General features: G+C 43.9%; 1 protein-coding gene across 1 annotated transcript; it reads right to left on the reverse strand.

Moving 5' to 3' along the window:
• Window positions 1–2,663: 2,663 nt before the first annotated feature.
• Window positions 2,664–11,792, reverse strand: mex3a (mex-3 RNA binding family member A). The gene is made up of 2 exons (XM_041943109.1): window positions 11,372–11,792; window positions 2,664–8,020 (listed from the first exon to the last, which is right to left on the reverse strand). Exons 1-2 carry the CDS (start codon window positions 11,790–11,792, stop codon window positions 6,867–6,869), a joined length of 1,575 nt encoding a protein of 524 aa, XP_041799043.1. The 3' UTR covers window positions 2,664–6,866.
• Window positions 11,793–13,372: the final 1,580 nt, after the last annotated feature.

Below are 13,372 nucleotides of genomic sequence, written 5' to 3' on the forward strand. Positions count from 1 at the left end.
AGTTACATAGATCTACTACACAGTGCGCTGTTGTCCTCTCCTAGATGCCTCCGCTCGATTCGCACACTTCGCCTAATAAAAACATTAGGGAAAGTCTCTCGTAAAGGCTTTCTTCAAGCTGATTATGCTCTGTCGCTAGTGATCACAAACTGTCTGAGTAGTAGATGTAGAAAATGTATGAATGAAAGTGTGTACAAGTCATGTGTGGCCCTACTGGCGAGAGGGCCACAGCTGCCTCATTCATTCCAAGCGTTGCAGTCGTAACATGTTTTATACGTTTGATAAGTAAAAGCGAGTTTAGATTACAGAGGAAATGAGTAATGTGTTTCAGTCAGTAACATGGGGTTAGTTGAAGGGGGGAAAGGGGTTACAGCAAGCAGCACTGCACAAAGAATGCTGATGCAGGAAAAATATATAATTGAGGCACAAAATTGATGCTCTGTGACTAAAATATCTCCAAATTCTAAAAAATATTATATTATTTTCTGTAATTATTCCATTGTGAATGCACTGATGTTGAGTTAGTGCATGTCTGAAGTTAAAATTTAAGCTATGGTTTAACTCTCGCTCCCTTTACTTCATTTACCGTGAAGTAGATGGAGAAGACGAGCGTCCACAACTTTCATAAATAAAACTTCTAAACTTCTTTTCTCATTTTACTTATTAGTAGAAACTGACTTCCCTGTGTTTAGAAATATATTAACTTCTTGTAATTTTAATTAAAAAACAAAATGTCTTGAGATTACTCATAAATATGTTGCTTCATTTTTTTTACTTTTCATAAATAACATCCAGATACTGACTTTTGTTCCTCTGCTTTCTATGAAATAATAACCCATGTTAGCAAAATAGATTTGAGACATTGTAATATGTTTTTTTTTATTCATTTTAAGTTACTTTCTATAAATGTATGTGGAAGAACTCAAATATAGTCTACGTTGAAAACCTGTCGCAAATCCTTTCCAAAAAACAAACAAAAACTTAAAGCTCACTTGTAAATTGACAAAACAATAAGCATAAGGAGTGCATTGAGTTGAGTGGTCTTTTTTTTTGTTTTTTGTTTTTTTTACATTCAAATGCATTACTTGCTCAATGTGTGATTTAGACAGGTTGGTACAGTTGCTTAAGTGCATCCATTGAAAATAAGGATTTCCTATCACTCCTTAAAAGGGATTCTACATAAATGCATAAAGACCTTTTCATATCAAGAGAAGAAAAACATCAACAGTTTCTACCATTACTATAATAGTAAGCTTAATACAATATTGTAAATAATACTAACAAGAACTTAATGAATCAAATGTCACTGTGAGTCACCCCACCCCTTTGTTGCACCACTGAATTAAAAAGTATTTCATACTGGGTGAGTTGGACAAATGAAACTTACACCTTAGCATATTCTTAAGAATCATAATTAAACTTTATGTATCAATTAGTTAAACTACACGGTAAATATATGATTTTAAACTGATGTTCATTTTAAGGTCTTAAAGCTTTGTATACACTTTAGGTATCAGGCTGATGAATTCTTTATGTGATCTTAACTTTTTTTTCTGATAAATCTTACCTACTGTACTATATTTTACTAACATGCAGTTAAACTTAATGATACAGTTAATGGCTCTCTAAACGATATCAACTAAAACCACAGTGCTGTTTTGTTCACTGTCACCTTGTTTACATCTAAACGTAATCCTTTACGGTTTACTCTGAGGGTCTGAAAAGTTAGGAATTCTGCCTGAATTTTCACTGACTTGTCATTGTCAACACAATTTCCTTCTCAGTCTATTTATCTTTATTTAAATGACTTGGGCAGTCCCTTTTGATCACATCAGGCAAGTTTTTCAGAAAGATTAAGACACTCCCTGGACTGTTTTTCTCCCAATAACCTAACCAGGACAATAGAAAACTACTCAAAGGACTGTGTAAGTGCCAGGATGTGCTTTAAGCTGATCTCTTTGGGGAGAAGTAAGTCTGTTACCGACGCCTCTGTAGTATTAAACTAATCTTACAACACTGAAACATGATATGCCTTCGTTTCACATCGAGTGAGTGGCCTCTAAGACTTTTGGGTAAACAGAGTAATTCTAGCTATGAGATTATTTCTTAATAATCCTGATTCAATAAACTCTAAACCAAGCAGAATTTGACGCTAAAATAAGTTCACTCAAGAGATAAGTTAGCTCTCCTTGTGTTTTTTTTCCTCTTTGGCTATGTCTGACCTTTTTCTTTCCAAAAAAATACAGATGAAAAAGTTGGTGCAAATCAAATAGAGCCACGAAATCAGAAACTTATTATTACTATATGAACAGAAATCATCTTAAGATATGCTAGAAGTAACACGTCTGCCCCTGTATGTAATTAAACAAAGAATAATGAGCGTAAGGAATCCAAGCTCTTCATATGGACACAACGTGGCTGCAGTAAGAGGGTGTGACTGGAACAGTACATCACATCATGTTGTCCTACCCTCCACCTCTCACTGCCGGGTGAACGTTTTCGACCCGAAGCCTTCAAGACATCAGTCTGTCATAAGTAAAGTCACCAGCTCCTGCTTTTTAACAAACAAGACGGACCTCGCTGCTTACGTTCTGGCCTTGTTATTTGTTTACACTTGAAGGATCACTTTTACAGCGCAATGAGATTCCCTCGATGTCACAGAAATCACACTTTCATCATTTCGGTGCTACTCAGGAGAGGGAATCCTTAAGTTTGTCTTGACCCACATTGTGATCTGATTGATATTCAGTGTTTTTTTTTTTAAAGAAGGCAATCAAAATGACTAAAACCCTGATGAACACAACAATTACTTATCCTGAAACTGTTACTAATTAATTACATCTCTGTTTCTACACTGGCATGAATCCATAATGAATTTTAAGCAAACATGAGACAGAAATGGAGAAATGGTATTATCTTAATATGAAGGTCAATTTCTGAATAGAATATTATTTAAAGAACTGACTAAGCAGGCTCCTGTGTTTATTGTCCCAGTATAGTCCTATTATTGCTTTTCATCCTAATATACATAGAAACTGATTTATTCATTAGGGGTTAGGTTATTACACATACTGTTCATTGAGTTTTTATTTGAGACTGGATTTATACATCAGCGGCTTCATAAAGGATATTCATTATTACAGTTTATAGTAGTGTCTGGTTAATTTCTTATCTATATATTTGGATGAAATACTAAGTTAATCAGTTTAAATAATATTTCTTAAATGTATGGTTCTATCTAATATACTATTATAGTCAAAAGGATGATGGGGCGCATATATAAAAGATTTACTCTCCCTAAAACTCATTTTGAATTCCATACGCTAAAACATTGACAATGACACCTTCAGTTTGTAAAAATAATCAAAACCTCACTTTAAGCGGGCCTTTGTCTGGATGTTCGTAACCGATACACATACTGTATTTACATAGATGCTCAGAGTGCTTTGCCATAAAGTACAATACTCATCAACTTATACAGCGTCTAAACGGGGAGAATCTCCAATAAGCCCTCTCTTCATTAAACCAGTGCAAAACTCAACCAAGTCATTAGCATTGACTAAATGGATGAGAGGTCTCCCAAATTACCACTAGTACTACTGTAGTATTAAGAAGAACAAGAACCACCATAATACAAAAAAATGATAGGGAATCCTTATGTGCATGTCTTTCAGATTCTATGAAATGTATTTCACCATCAGCGGTCGGTTTGGTATTAATCACATGCGCATGTTTGTAATAAGGTGCTCTACTTTATATTTTGAGTAAAGTGTTTTAAGAGCCTAATTTCCTGAATCCCTCTAATCCCCACCCAAGAAGTTTGATTCACATTCTTTTCTCCAAAAATAAGTACTTTAAAAGTCGTTTCCGGGGGCGGTACTATCAAAGGCCAAAGTTGCTACCTTGTACGCCAAAGTAATGGCAATATTTTAATAAAAAATGTTAAGGCAGAAAACTAAAACAACAAAAATACTAAGTTCAAAGAACAGTGTCATACTGCCTTGAATTTGATGTTGAAAGCTTAAGCCAAACCAATGTGCAATGTCTCCATCCATAACATCATAACTATTCTTTATTTCTACATGTGTAGATTTCAGGGTACTTTTTCCAAGTACAGTGCTTTCGCCGCAGTCCGCCCGTAATGCGAGTGGCCTGCTTTGTGTGTGTGTTTTTTTTCAAAAAGGAGGGGCCTTTGTGTCCTAGAAGACACAATTTGTAATTAATTCTTTTTTGAGACAGAAGCCGAGTTGAATTGTTCTCCAGTACAACACAAGAGGGGCCTGCTGAATCAATGGTGTTCCCCGTCAACACTACTGGCCCACATGTGACGACATCTCAAAACTCGCTGCGAGACTTCAATGATCAATAAAACTGCTGCAAGGTTGAATTTTTTGGGGGCATGCTTCTCTCTTTCTCCAGCCAAAATGTCCCCTCCCCTATCATTCAACAGCTTTAATCCCTACCCCCATCCGCTCTCCTCTAGCCCTCTGAAATCCCCAGGCTGGGGCTAAGGCAGACGCAGAGGGTGTGTAATTTGATTCAGCATGAGTGCTGGTTAAATGGGGCGTTTCCTCTGCTTTCCTGTCAATTACAATTGTCTGATTTCATTCTGGAAGCTCAAAGCAGGGGAGGGGGGGCTGCCATTGGCTGAAGCCCGGGTGTCCATAGTGAAGGGGCAGCTGCAGGATGTCCCATACAGTTGCGAGCTGACACGATCTGCACTGGCGCTGTCACACAAACAGAACCCCATACAAATTTCAGGGCGGTGCAGTTGGGGAGTGGAGGGGGAGTTAATGCTGCACCCTGTGCGATAACGTCACGCAATCTTTCTTTTAAAGGTGAGCTCGCACATTTATTTGCAGCTGGTATACTTCGAATTGTGCGACAGTGAAAACAGGTAACTGGTGTATCTCCCGATAACTGTAGATAATTTATTTTGCTCCTGAGCCTCCCCTCGTTTGGCAGGCGCTGCCAAATTCAGCTAGTGTCTTTCAAATTTTGTGTGTGTGTGTGTGTGTTTTGGGACAAAAGAGGCCCCCTCTCCCCAATAGGGATAGCTCAGAGCAGCAGAAAAGGAGGGAAGGAGGGGGAGGAAGGGGCAAGAGGGAGTGGAAGGAGGGGGTCCTATTCGCCCAGCTGCATCCAGACCATCCAGCCCCCTCTGTGCCTGTAACAGTGGGGTGGGGCAGTAAGGGGCTCGCTGCGGGACCCTGTCCTACCCCTCATACAGCTCCAGAGTCCCCACACGGTCCGCACCTGGACCGACCCATTTGCCTAATTATCAATGAGTAGATCCAGGCCGTGTCCGAGCACTCTGCAGCCCACGCCGCTACCAGGCCCAGACAATACGCCCCTCTCAGAGAGGCCTACGAAAGCAAACGTTCGAACTGTAAGCAGGGGGGAGACATAAAAGCCAAAGAAAAGAGAGAAAGAAAGGGGGCTAGGCGAGACCTCCAACTTGGGGTCACAGCCACAGTGTGCCATGAAACACCTGCTCCTGTACAGCTTTGCTAATTACAGGGGAGACAGCTGGCCCCTCGGAGCTCACACATAATGCTGTTAGAAATTGGGGACGTGGAGTAAGGATTACTGATTTGGGACTCTGTATTTTACAGTGTCAACTATTTTAATCGGAGTCTGCTGCTGATTCAGGAAGCGTTTTACAGTTTCACTCGGCTTCTGTCCACGTACTAATTCTCCTCCTTATTTACAGTGCACACCTCCGAGAAATGCTTGTTGACTGGAGCTCTTGCTGTGCCCTATATCGTTCAGCGACTGTGGCCAAATGACCACACAAGACAATAAAGCGCGGTTAAGGTGGCTTTGAAACAAGTCCATTGGGGAGACAGATATCGAGAACTAGCCAACTGGATGAATTCCAAGGCTTTTGGCCTCAAATTAAATCAGTGCTTTAAGCCAACCGAGGAACCACATGCTTTTCAAGTGCCACGAGGAGCAAGCATTACTGAATCTTTTCAACAAACTGCAGTGACCAAAGTGTAATCAATGGCTACTGGAAAGAAAATTTTACTGATACTTTATACAACTTTCATCTAACTCTGTGAATAATGATAGCAATAAAATGTAACCAATTACTCTAAATAAACAATGTAATGTCCTAACCCCATTTAGGATTAATCTGGTTTGTAAGACTTTAAGGTATAAGAATGAAATATGGGGATGTCTTTTGTTTTCTTGCAAAGAGTACTCGGCTTCAACTAGAACCAATATATTCACATTTTCGTTTTGCTAAAATTAATATCTATTTTGGACCAATTATATCGAAACCACAATCACAGTAAAACTCAAAACGCTGTATTCATCTTCATATCAGCTCCTGAAATTTCAAGGTATGATTGAAAATCCTATTTTAGACCAAGATGATTGTAAGGTGCAATGAGAATTCTACATTTTTTTTTCCTTCTAATAACAACATCGACTTTCTAGGTCAGTCAGGTGCAGATTGGGTACCTCAACAATCATCTTCTTCCTTCCATATAAACCCACTTCATGGTAAAATAAAAAATTTGAATAATAAAATGTTCACATTACTGTCTACCTCTGCCTACACTGTGATTCATGAATGAAAAACAGCAGCAGTCAAAAAACTGAAAATGCAAGGTACTATACTTCTCTTATAAACAAAACTTTTATAAAATATATATGCATATATATATATAAAAGAAAAACTTAAAAATATTTCTTATACTTTTTAGTAAAGCAAGCAGTGCCTTCTAAAATATCTGCTTGATTGTTTTTAAATTTTCTGAAAAACAAAAATGTGTATTATAATAATAATCATAATAACAGTAAATAATTATTGAACAAACACTGACAAAACTAATGATAAAAACTGATGTGGTTCCTTAAGAGAATATTCGGATGGCCTGTGTGACCTGGGTGTGGCACACTGGGCACTCCGGGTGGTTGAGCTCACAGATTCGGATGGCACACTCCATGCAGAAGAGGTTATGGCCACAGGGCACCAAGGCAGCCGTCACTTTGCTTTCGAAGCAGGTCATGCAGTCCCGCACAGTGGCCGGCGGCGAGTCCGGCACTGGCAGACGGCCTGGGAAACCCTCGCCGGCTGAGGTGGGCTCACTGTGGGCGCGGCGGGCCTGGGCATGAGGTGAGCCGGCTACGGGCACAATGCTGGTGACTGAAGAGTTGTTGGTGCTCCCACCTCCGCAGGGCTCGGGTAAGCCAGGGGAGAGTCTGGTCAGGGGGAGTGGGAGGCCTCCAAAGCTCTTGGAACGCTGCTGGGCATAGAAGGCCACCTGTTTGGGGTAGTCAGGGTCACCCCAGCTCTGGGTACCCTCTGATCCAAAATAAGAGCAAGGCTTCTCTCCAGAACTGGAGAAGTTGCCCTTGTTGTAGATCCCCCCTCCCTCGCCTCCTCCTCCCCCTCCCCCTCCAACCATGGCATCTGAGAAGTTCTGGCGGTAGCTGCTGGTGAGAGGCTTGCGCTGGCCCCCCTGCAGCCCCCACACCTGCTGTAGCCGGCTCTCCAGACCACCGCTGCTGCCCGCTGGGCTGCTTCCACCGTTCGGCCCCAGACAGTCGTTCTCATTATTGTGGTCGTGCAGGCCTCCTGTTCGGAAGGCGATGTGCGCTTCGATCTCCTCGCGGGCCCGCTCGGCGTTGCTCGGTGACCCTGTGATTTCAAAGACAGGGTCGCGGTCTCGACTGGGAGTGACGATGTAAGTGCAGGTTTGCTGCTGGATGCGTTTGATGGTGGATCCTTTAGGCCCCACTACCAGCCCCACGACACGGTATGGCACTCTCACCTGAATGGTGGTCTGACCTGGCAAAGGTGTGGGCGGGGAGCCACTAAAAGACACACCCAGCTTGTTGCGGGATGCCCGGAGCATGGAGAAGTGCTCTGCAGCAGAGATGATTTCACGGCGGGCCAGTGCAACATCCTCCTTCCGGCCAGTGATTAAGAACACAGGCTCCTCTCCTCTAACGGGGGTTTTGATGTAGGTGTTGGTCTTGGCCCGCAGGGCTTTGATCTTGCAACCTGCAGAGACACCAACACACATTTTAAAATAAGTAAATATGATACATCGGTTAAATTTTGTGACTCCAGAATCAAGTAAATCGGTTACAAGTGAGAACGCAGTTATCGAGCTTAGCTACAGAAATCCTCAACTCTCCTTTGTTCACTGCGAATTCTGATTTGTTCACCGGTTATGACTAGCTTAGTTTAATGTAATGCAGGTTTCTACTGGCAAGGGAGTAATTATGAGGATTTATGAGGTTTCCAGCACCTATGCATTAGTGTGCTTTTTCACTGTACGTATTTATTAGCTCTAAATCAGACACACATCTTACTAAGAGACACGTGGATGGTGCAGAGGTATTGGCCAGCATAGACATGGCTGTTTTGGAGGGCTAAGAGCTACAGTAGATGCAATACATTTACCCCATGCTGGTGAGCAATCACTTGGTGACCTCTCCTTGAACCTATGAGACAATACAGTCGTCCCACATATGCTTTGTTTTTGGGCCATTTACTGCTCTAAATCTGCCCTGTTTTTGATCAGTGTGTAATAGTTCACTCAATTAAGTGCTTTTAAGGCAGAATCGTAATGTGAGAGAGTGCAGGTTAATGTTATTTCATGACAGATTACCTGACATTGTAATGGGGCAGAACAGGACATGCAGTAAATCATTAATTATTTTCATAGGACTGTCAAGCACACTTGAGGTCAAGAGGAACATGGCAGGAAAAGATGTACACGTTCTGTTTATGTTACACACTATGAGGAATGCATCAAGCATCCACGGGTCAGCTTTCATTCAGAAATCCAAGCAGCTAGGTCTCATTAAGACACGTTTATTGACGACTTGAACGTGACTTTCCCGTCTCGACGTGTCTTAAAGAGGCCAGTGCGTCTTTCTAGACAAGGAAGAATCACCAGGCACCCATCTGTCTATCTAGTGAACAAATCTAAGCTCATCTTACCAGACTCCAGGTGATTCAGATCACACAGCACATCACTGCATTACCTATCTGAAAATCGCAGCTGCAGATATCAACACACCTTAAGTTGACGATGAATGTCGCTCTAATGCTACTAAATAGGTCCACTTTGTTCAGGAACACTTCCTTCTCAGGGACCAGTGGCACAGACAGGATAGTGATACTCTGAAGCTTTAATATTGTTCGTACCCAAAATCTGAAAGTCCCTTTATGACCATTGCCTGGTATTAAGCTAATAGACCTGTCCATGCCAAGGGGGATCAAAGAGCAATTGCCAAACTCCCTTCCTCGAACTACATTGCACCTTTTAATTAGTCCAAATTAATGTCGCGATTGAAGAATTATCTGTAAATAAAATAGGCAAAGATTAATTAATTGCAACCAGAAATTGAGGTCACTGGTGACAGATTTATTTTCAAGTGTTAAACTGCGGTATAAGAGGTGCCTGTGATTCAAAACAAAGCCACCCCTGATCTGAAGAGCTCCAGAGGAAGGTACAAGAGCATCCTCGGGAATCAATGCCTGCGACTCTGACAGCAGAAAACAATCATATCCAACCCTTTCTTCATGACAGGATGCTCTGTTTGCCAGATTCACCAGGCGGGCTGTGATGCACGGTGCCGAGAAGAAGGGGGTGTGTATGTAGTGCCAACTAACGAAGGGCCCGATTCAAAAGTAGCTCGACTCAAATCCCCCAAAATCAGCACTTCTTCTCGGTCAAGGCAAAAGGGTCCTCTCGCTGCACTTGTGCTCACTGGATCCACCCTCCGGCTGTCTTCGGTTACCCTATTAAAATTCAAAACTTACACTTCAGAGTAAAGAACAGGAGCCGCAATGAGAGACAAGGGGCACTTAGCAGCACAAAGTAAATCCACATTACCACAGCGGTGGAGCAAGAACGGAGAATATTGGTCAGAAGAAGCCATCTCAACTCCTCTGAACCCCCTCTGACATTATTCGGGACCTGCTTGTTTTTGTCGCAAGATAAATCAGGATTTGCTAATGGTACCGTAGCCACCCTGCAGTCTTTGTACTCCTCAGTCCAACCGCCTATTACTCCCTCTCCTGACAGACAACCATGTGGTATTGAGAGTGTGCAGTGAAGTGGGGCTCTCGGGGAGCCCCTTGTGTTGAGCTCCAAGGCGTGACTCCCATTCAGCTTTCAGATGCTATACTGCCCTTCCGTCCCCAGCCTTGTCTCTTCCGCCCCTCACACCCGTGGGTTCATCACAACAGTTGACAATGGGTGCAGCCACAAAAACACCACCACCAAGCAGAAGAGGAAGAAAGACCACAAAGGGAAAAAAAAAATTACTTATTGGTTCCCTGCTTCAAAACCAACTTCAGTTCAAGCTTGTTTGCAGCTTGATTGCACATAAATATGGAACTTGGATAGAATCACCCGACAACAGCTCCACTGCAAATAAGCACAAACAACAGAATATTCCGTTTTTAAAAAAGGATTCCCACCTCCTGGTGCAACTTCTCGCTGAGTCACCCTTTAAGGCCATCCCGTGTGCCAAGCAGCAACACTGTCCTAATGCGCCCCTCCCCTCATCCCCCGACTTTCACACCTTTGTTTGACAGCTGCTGTCATTCAACTTCAGGTCTTTGTTCAATAAAAAAAACCTCCAACTGCAAGAAAAACGGGGCAGAATCTGTAATGCGCCTGGAATTGAACTTTCCAACTCCCCCATTTGAAAAAAAAAAAAAAAACAAGTGGACCACGCTCGCTCTTTTGTCCAATTGTGTCACTGGGGCAGTGCGCAACATAAACAACGAGCTGAATAAATTTGGAAAGAGGCGAAACATCCTCCACCACTGAGACCAAATGTGTAAATTCGCTCGTTTTCCAAGCGATCATTTCCGAGTGAAAGACATTCCGCTCCTCGCCCGCCGCACGTTGCCTTTTTTGAACAGTCTGGCGCGTCTCAGACGACAAAGGAAGCAAGTGCTCTCCGTGCTCCAGTGTGTGTCTGTGCGCTGACATTGATGGCGTGGATGTAGAATAATTCGCCCAGCAGGGAACGGGGCTCTCTCTCTCTCTCTCTCTCATGCCTCCGTGCAAAATCACTCAAAAGCAAAATAAACACAAAGCGGCGGACGACTTGTTTCAATGTGTGAGTGTTGCGACGAGTAGACGAGAACTTGCACATTGTGGCAGAAAAAAGTGGGAGGCTGATGTCTCGGGGGAGTGCAAAAAAAAAAAAAACACGCGAGCACACACACACACACCACTCCCTTTTCTTTGTCAAATAACACCAGGTAACAGTTAGAGAACAAAAAAACAAAGCACACGGGAAAGCACGGCGGGGACAATGCAGTACTGCGAGTGGGATAAAAGCACAAGTTTGAGGGGAAATAATTTGCAAGCCAGCGGTTTACCTTGTCTCCCCACTATTTCGGCCACATGTTCAGAGCTGGGCACTGGGACGCATTCTGTTATGTTGCAGCCTCGTCCTTTCGTCTCACTTGAGGAGCTCTCGTACAGGGCGCACAACTTGCTTTTCCCTTGCAGGATCGCCGTGTCCCCGCCACCCCCGACGCTGTTCGTGTGGTTGTGGTGGTTGTTGTTATTGTTGCTCCGGTCCTGTACTCCTGTTGTTGGGGCTCCGCCGCCGTCCTCGCCTTCCCCGAGCCCCAGCAGAGACAGCTGGCCCAGCGCGACCCTGAGGGCACGGGAGTCGTCTTCCTCCTCATCGGGCGGCACAAGGAGACCTTCGCCTCCGAAGCCGGAGCCGGCCAGATCCCCGCCGTAGCCCCCATTTTTCTCCATGATCCCTGCTAGAACCAGCAGGCTAGGCATGGCTAACAAAAGAGTGTGTGAGACAAAGACAGGGGAAAGAGACTGGAGAAACAGCACCCGTGCCGCCTCCTCCTCGCCCCCTCCTCCTTCCAATTCCCCCCTTTGCGCTAGTCCCTCCCATAGACCGGCCCCCTCTCTCTCTATCCGCCAGACTTTCAGTACAGTAGTCTCTCTCCGAGCTCCAGGCAAACGGGACACAAGGCCGTCTGCACGATAGATGGGGCGGGCGATGTGTTGCTCCACCCAGTCTGGTTTACACTGCTCCCCTCCTCGCCGAGACAAAACGAGCCGCCCTCCCGTCGTACCATTCCGTCTCAGGTTCCCGAGCCTGTGGCACCTCAGACCGAGCTTCCTGCCGTCACCCAGGCTGTAGAAAGGGAGAAAACACCGCACCGTTTGCCTCCTGCACCGCACTCGTCTGGACGCGCAGTCGCTCGTAGACGCAGAGCTGCGGTGTAGCCTCAAAACCGCATTTCGGTTACTTATGTAAGGTTGGCCGTCCAGGAGGTAAACAGTTGCGTATCAAAAGGTGCAAGTACAGTGCGCACATGGTCCTCTGGTGGTGCTGCTGAAAAGATGATGTCAACTTTATCATCCAGAGATGAAAACGAGCAGCTCCTGCTTACAATGAGGGGCATCACGGACCATCTGACATGAATTTTGGGAGAAAAGCAGTTAGTGACATTTTCTAAATGTGTATGTGTGTGTTTGGGGGGGGGGGGTCCGCCCACCTCTATGTAGCCGTGCTTTGCGGCAGGTCACCGCGTTGTTGTCTCCGGCGCCGTTGCGCATGAGGATGTTATGTATAGGAGGAAAAGAGGCTGTCTGGAGGGGGCGGTGGGGGCTGTATGCGAGGAGGAGAAGAGAAAGGGAGTTGTCAGACAGGCGTTGCAGACCCTATGCAGCGGGGGAACATCAGAAAAGCCCTCGCACATTTCCCGTTAAAAAAAAAAAAAAAAAGGTTTTGCAGCAGCCCCGGTGAACAAAGAACCGCGCCGTTCGTTTCGCGTGCAGACTCCCCAAGATGTCCTCGACAGAAGCCACGCCTGACGGCATGGTTGTAGTACAACACAAAGACTCAAACTGCATTATTATTAATATTACTATTAATAATGATAATAATAATACAGTCAATGCATTTAGTCAGACTTTCCCCTTTTGGAGATTTTTTAGGTTTCAAACAGGTAGCAAAGTACCTTCAACTTAAATTCATTGGCATTAAAACCTGTACATTTTCATTTATCTACAGTAAATAAAAAAGTCAGAAAGTCAGAAAAAATAAAGGAGAGTTCTCTCATGGTAAAATTATTTATATACTGAGTTATTTATTATTATTACACTTGGGTCACCACCATGGATAAGAATGAGGCAACACTGGACCTGCTATATAAACTGCCATACAGTGCTGAGCAGCCACTGATGTCCATGTTTTCAGCCTCCTCAGAGTGTCAGTCTAACTCAAGCTTAGCCCGTCGGTACCATCTGTGCATATGCACGGTGGATGGGATGTACAGTGAGTATGGGTTGCGTAAGGCTACCTGAATGACAAGGCAAACTCTGGGGATGTTTACTCTGAGAAA

Source organism: Chelmon rostratus, chromosome 8, assembly GCF_017976325.1.
Source record: "Chelmon rostratus isolate fCheRos1 chromosome 8, fCheRos1.pri, whole genome shotgun sequence".
NCBI lineage: Eukaryota > Metazoa > Chordata > Actinopteri > Chaetodontiformes > Chaetodontidae > Chelmon > Chelmon rostratus.

Coding starts and splice junctions, on each gene's coding strand:
- mex3a (XM_041943109.1), bottom strand. CDS start 11,792: ATGCCTAGCCTGCTGGTTCTAGCAGGGATCATGGAGAAAAATGGGGGC. Junction 8,021..11,371: donor CGAAATAGTGGGGAGACAAG/GTAAACCGCTGG, acceptor GTGTCTCTGCAG/GTTGCAAGATCAAAGCCCTG.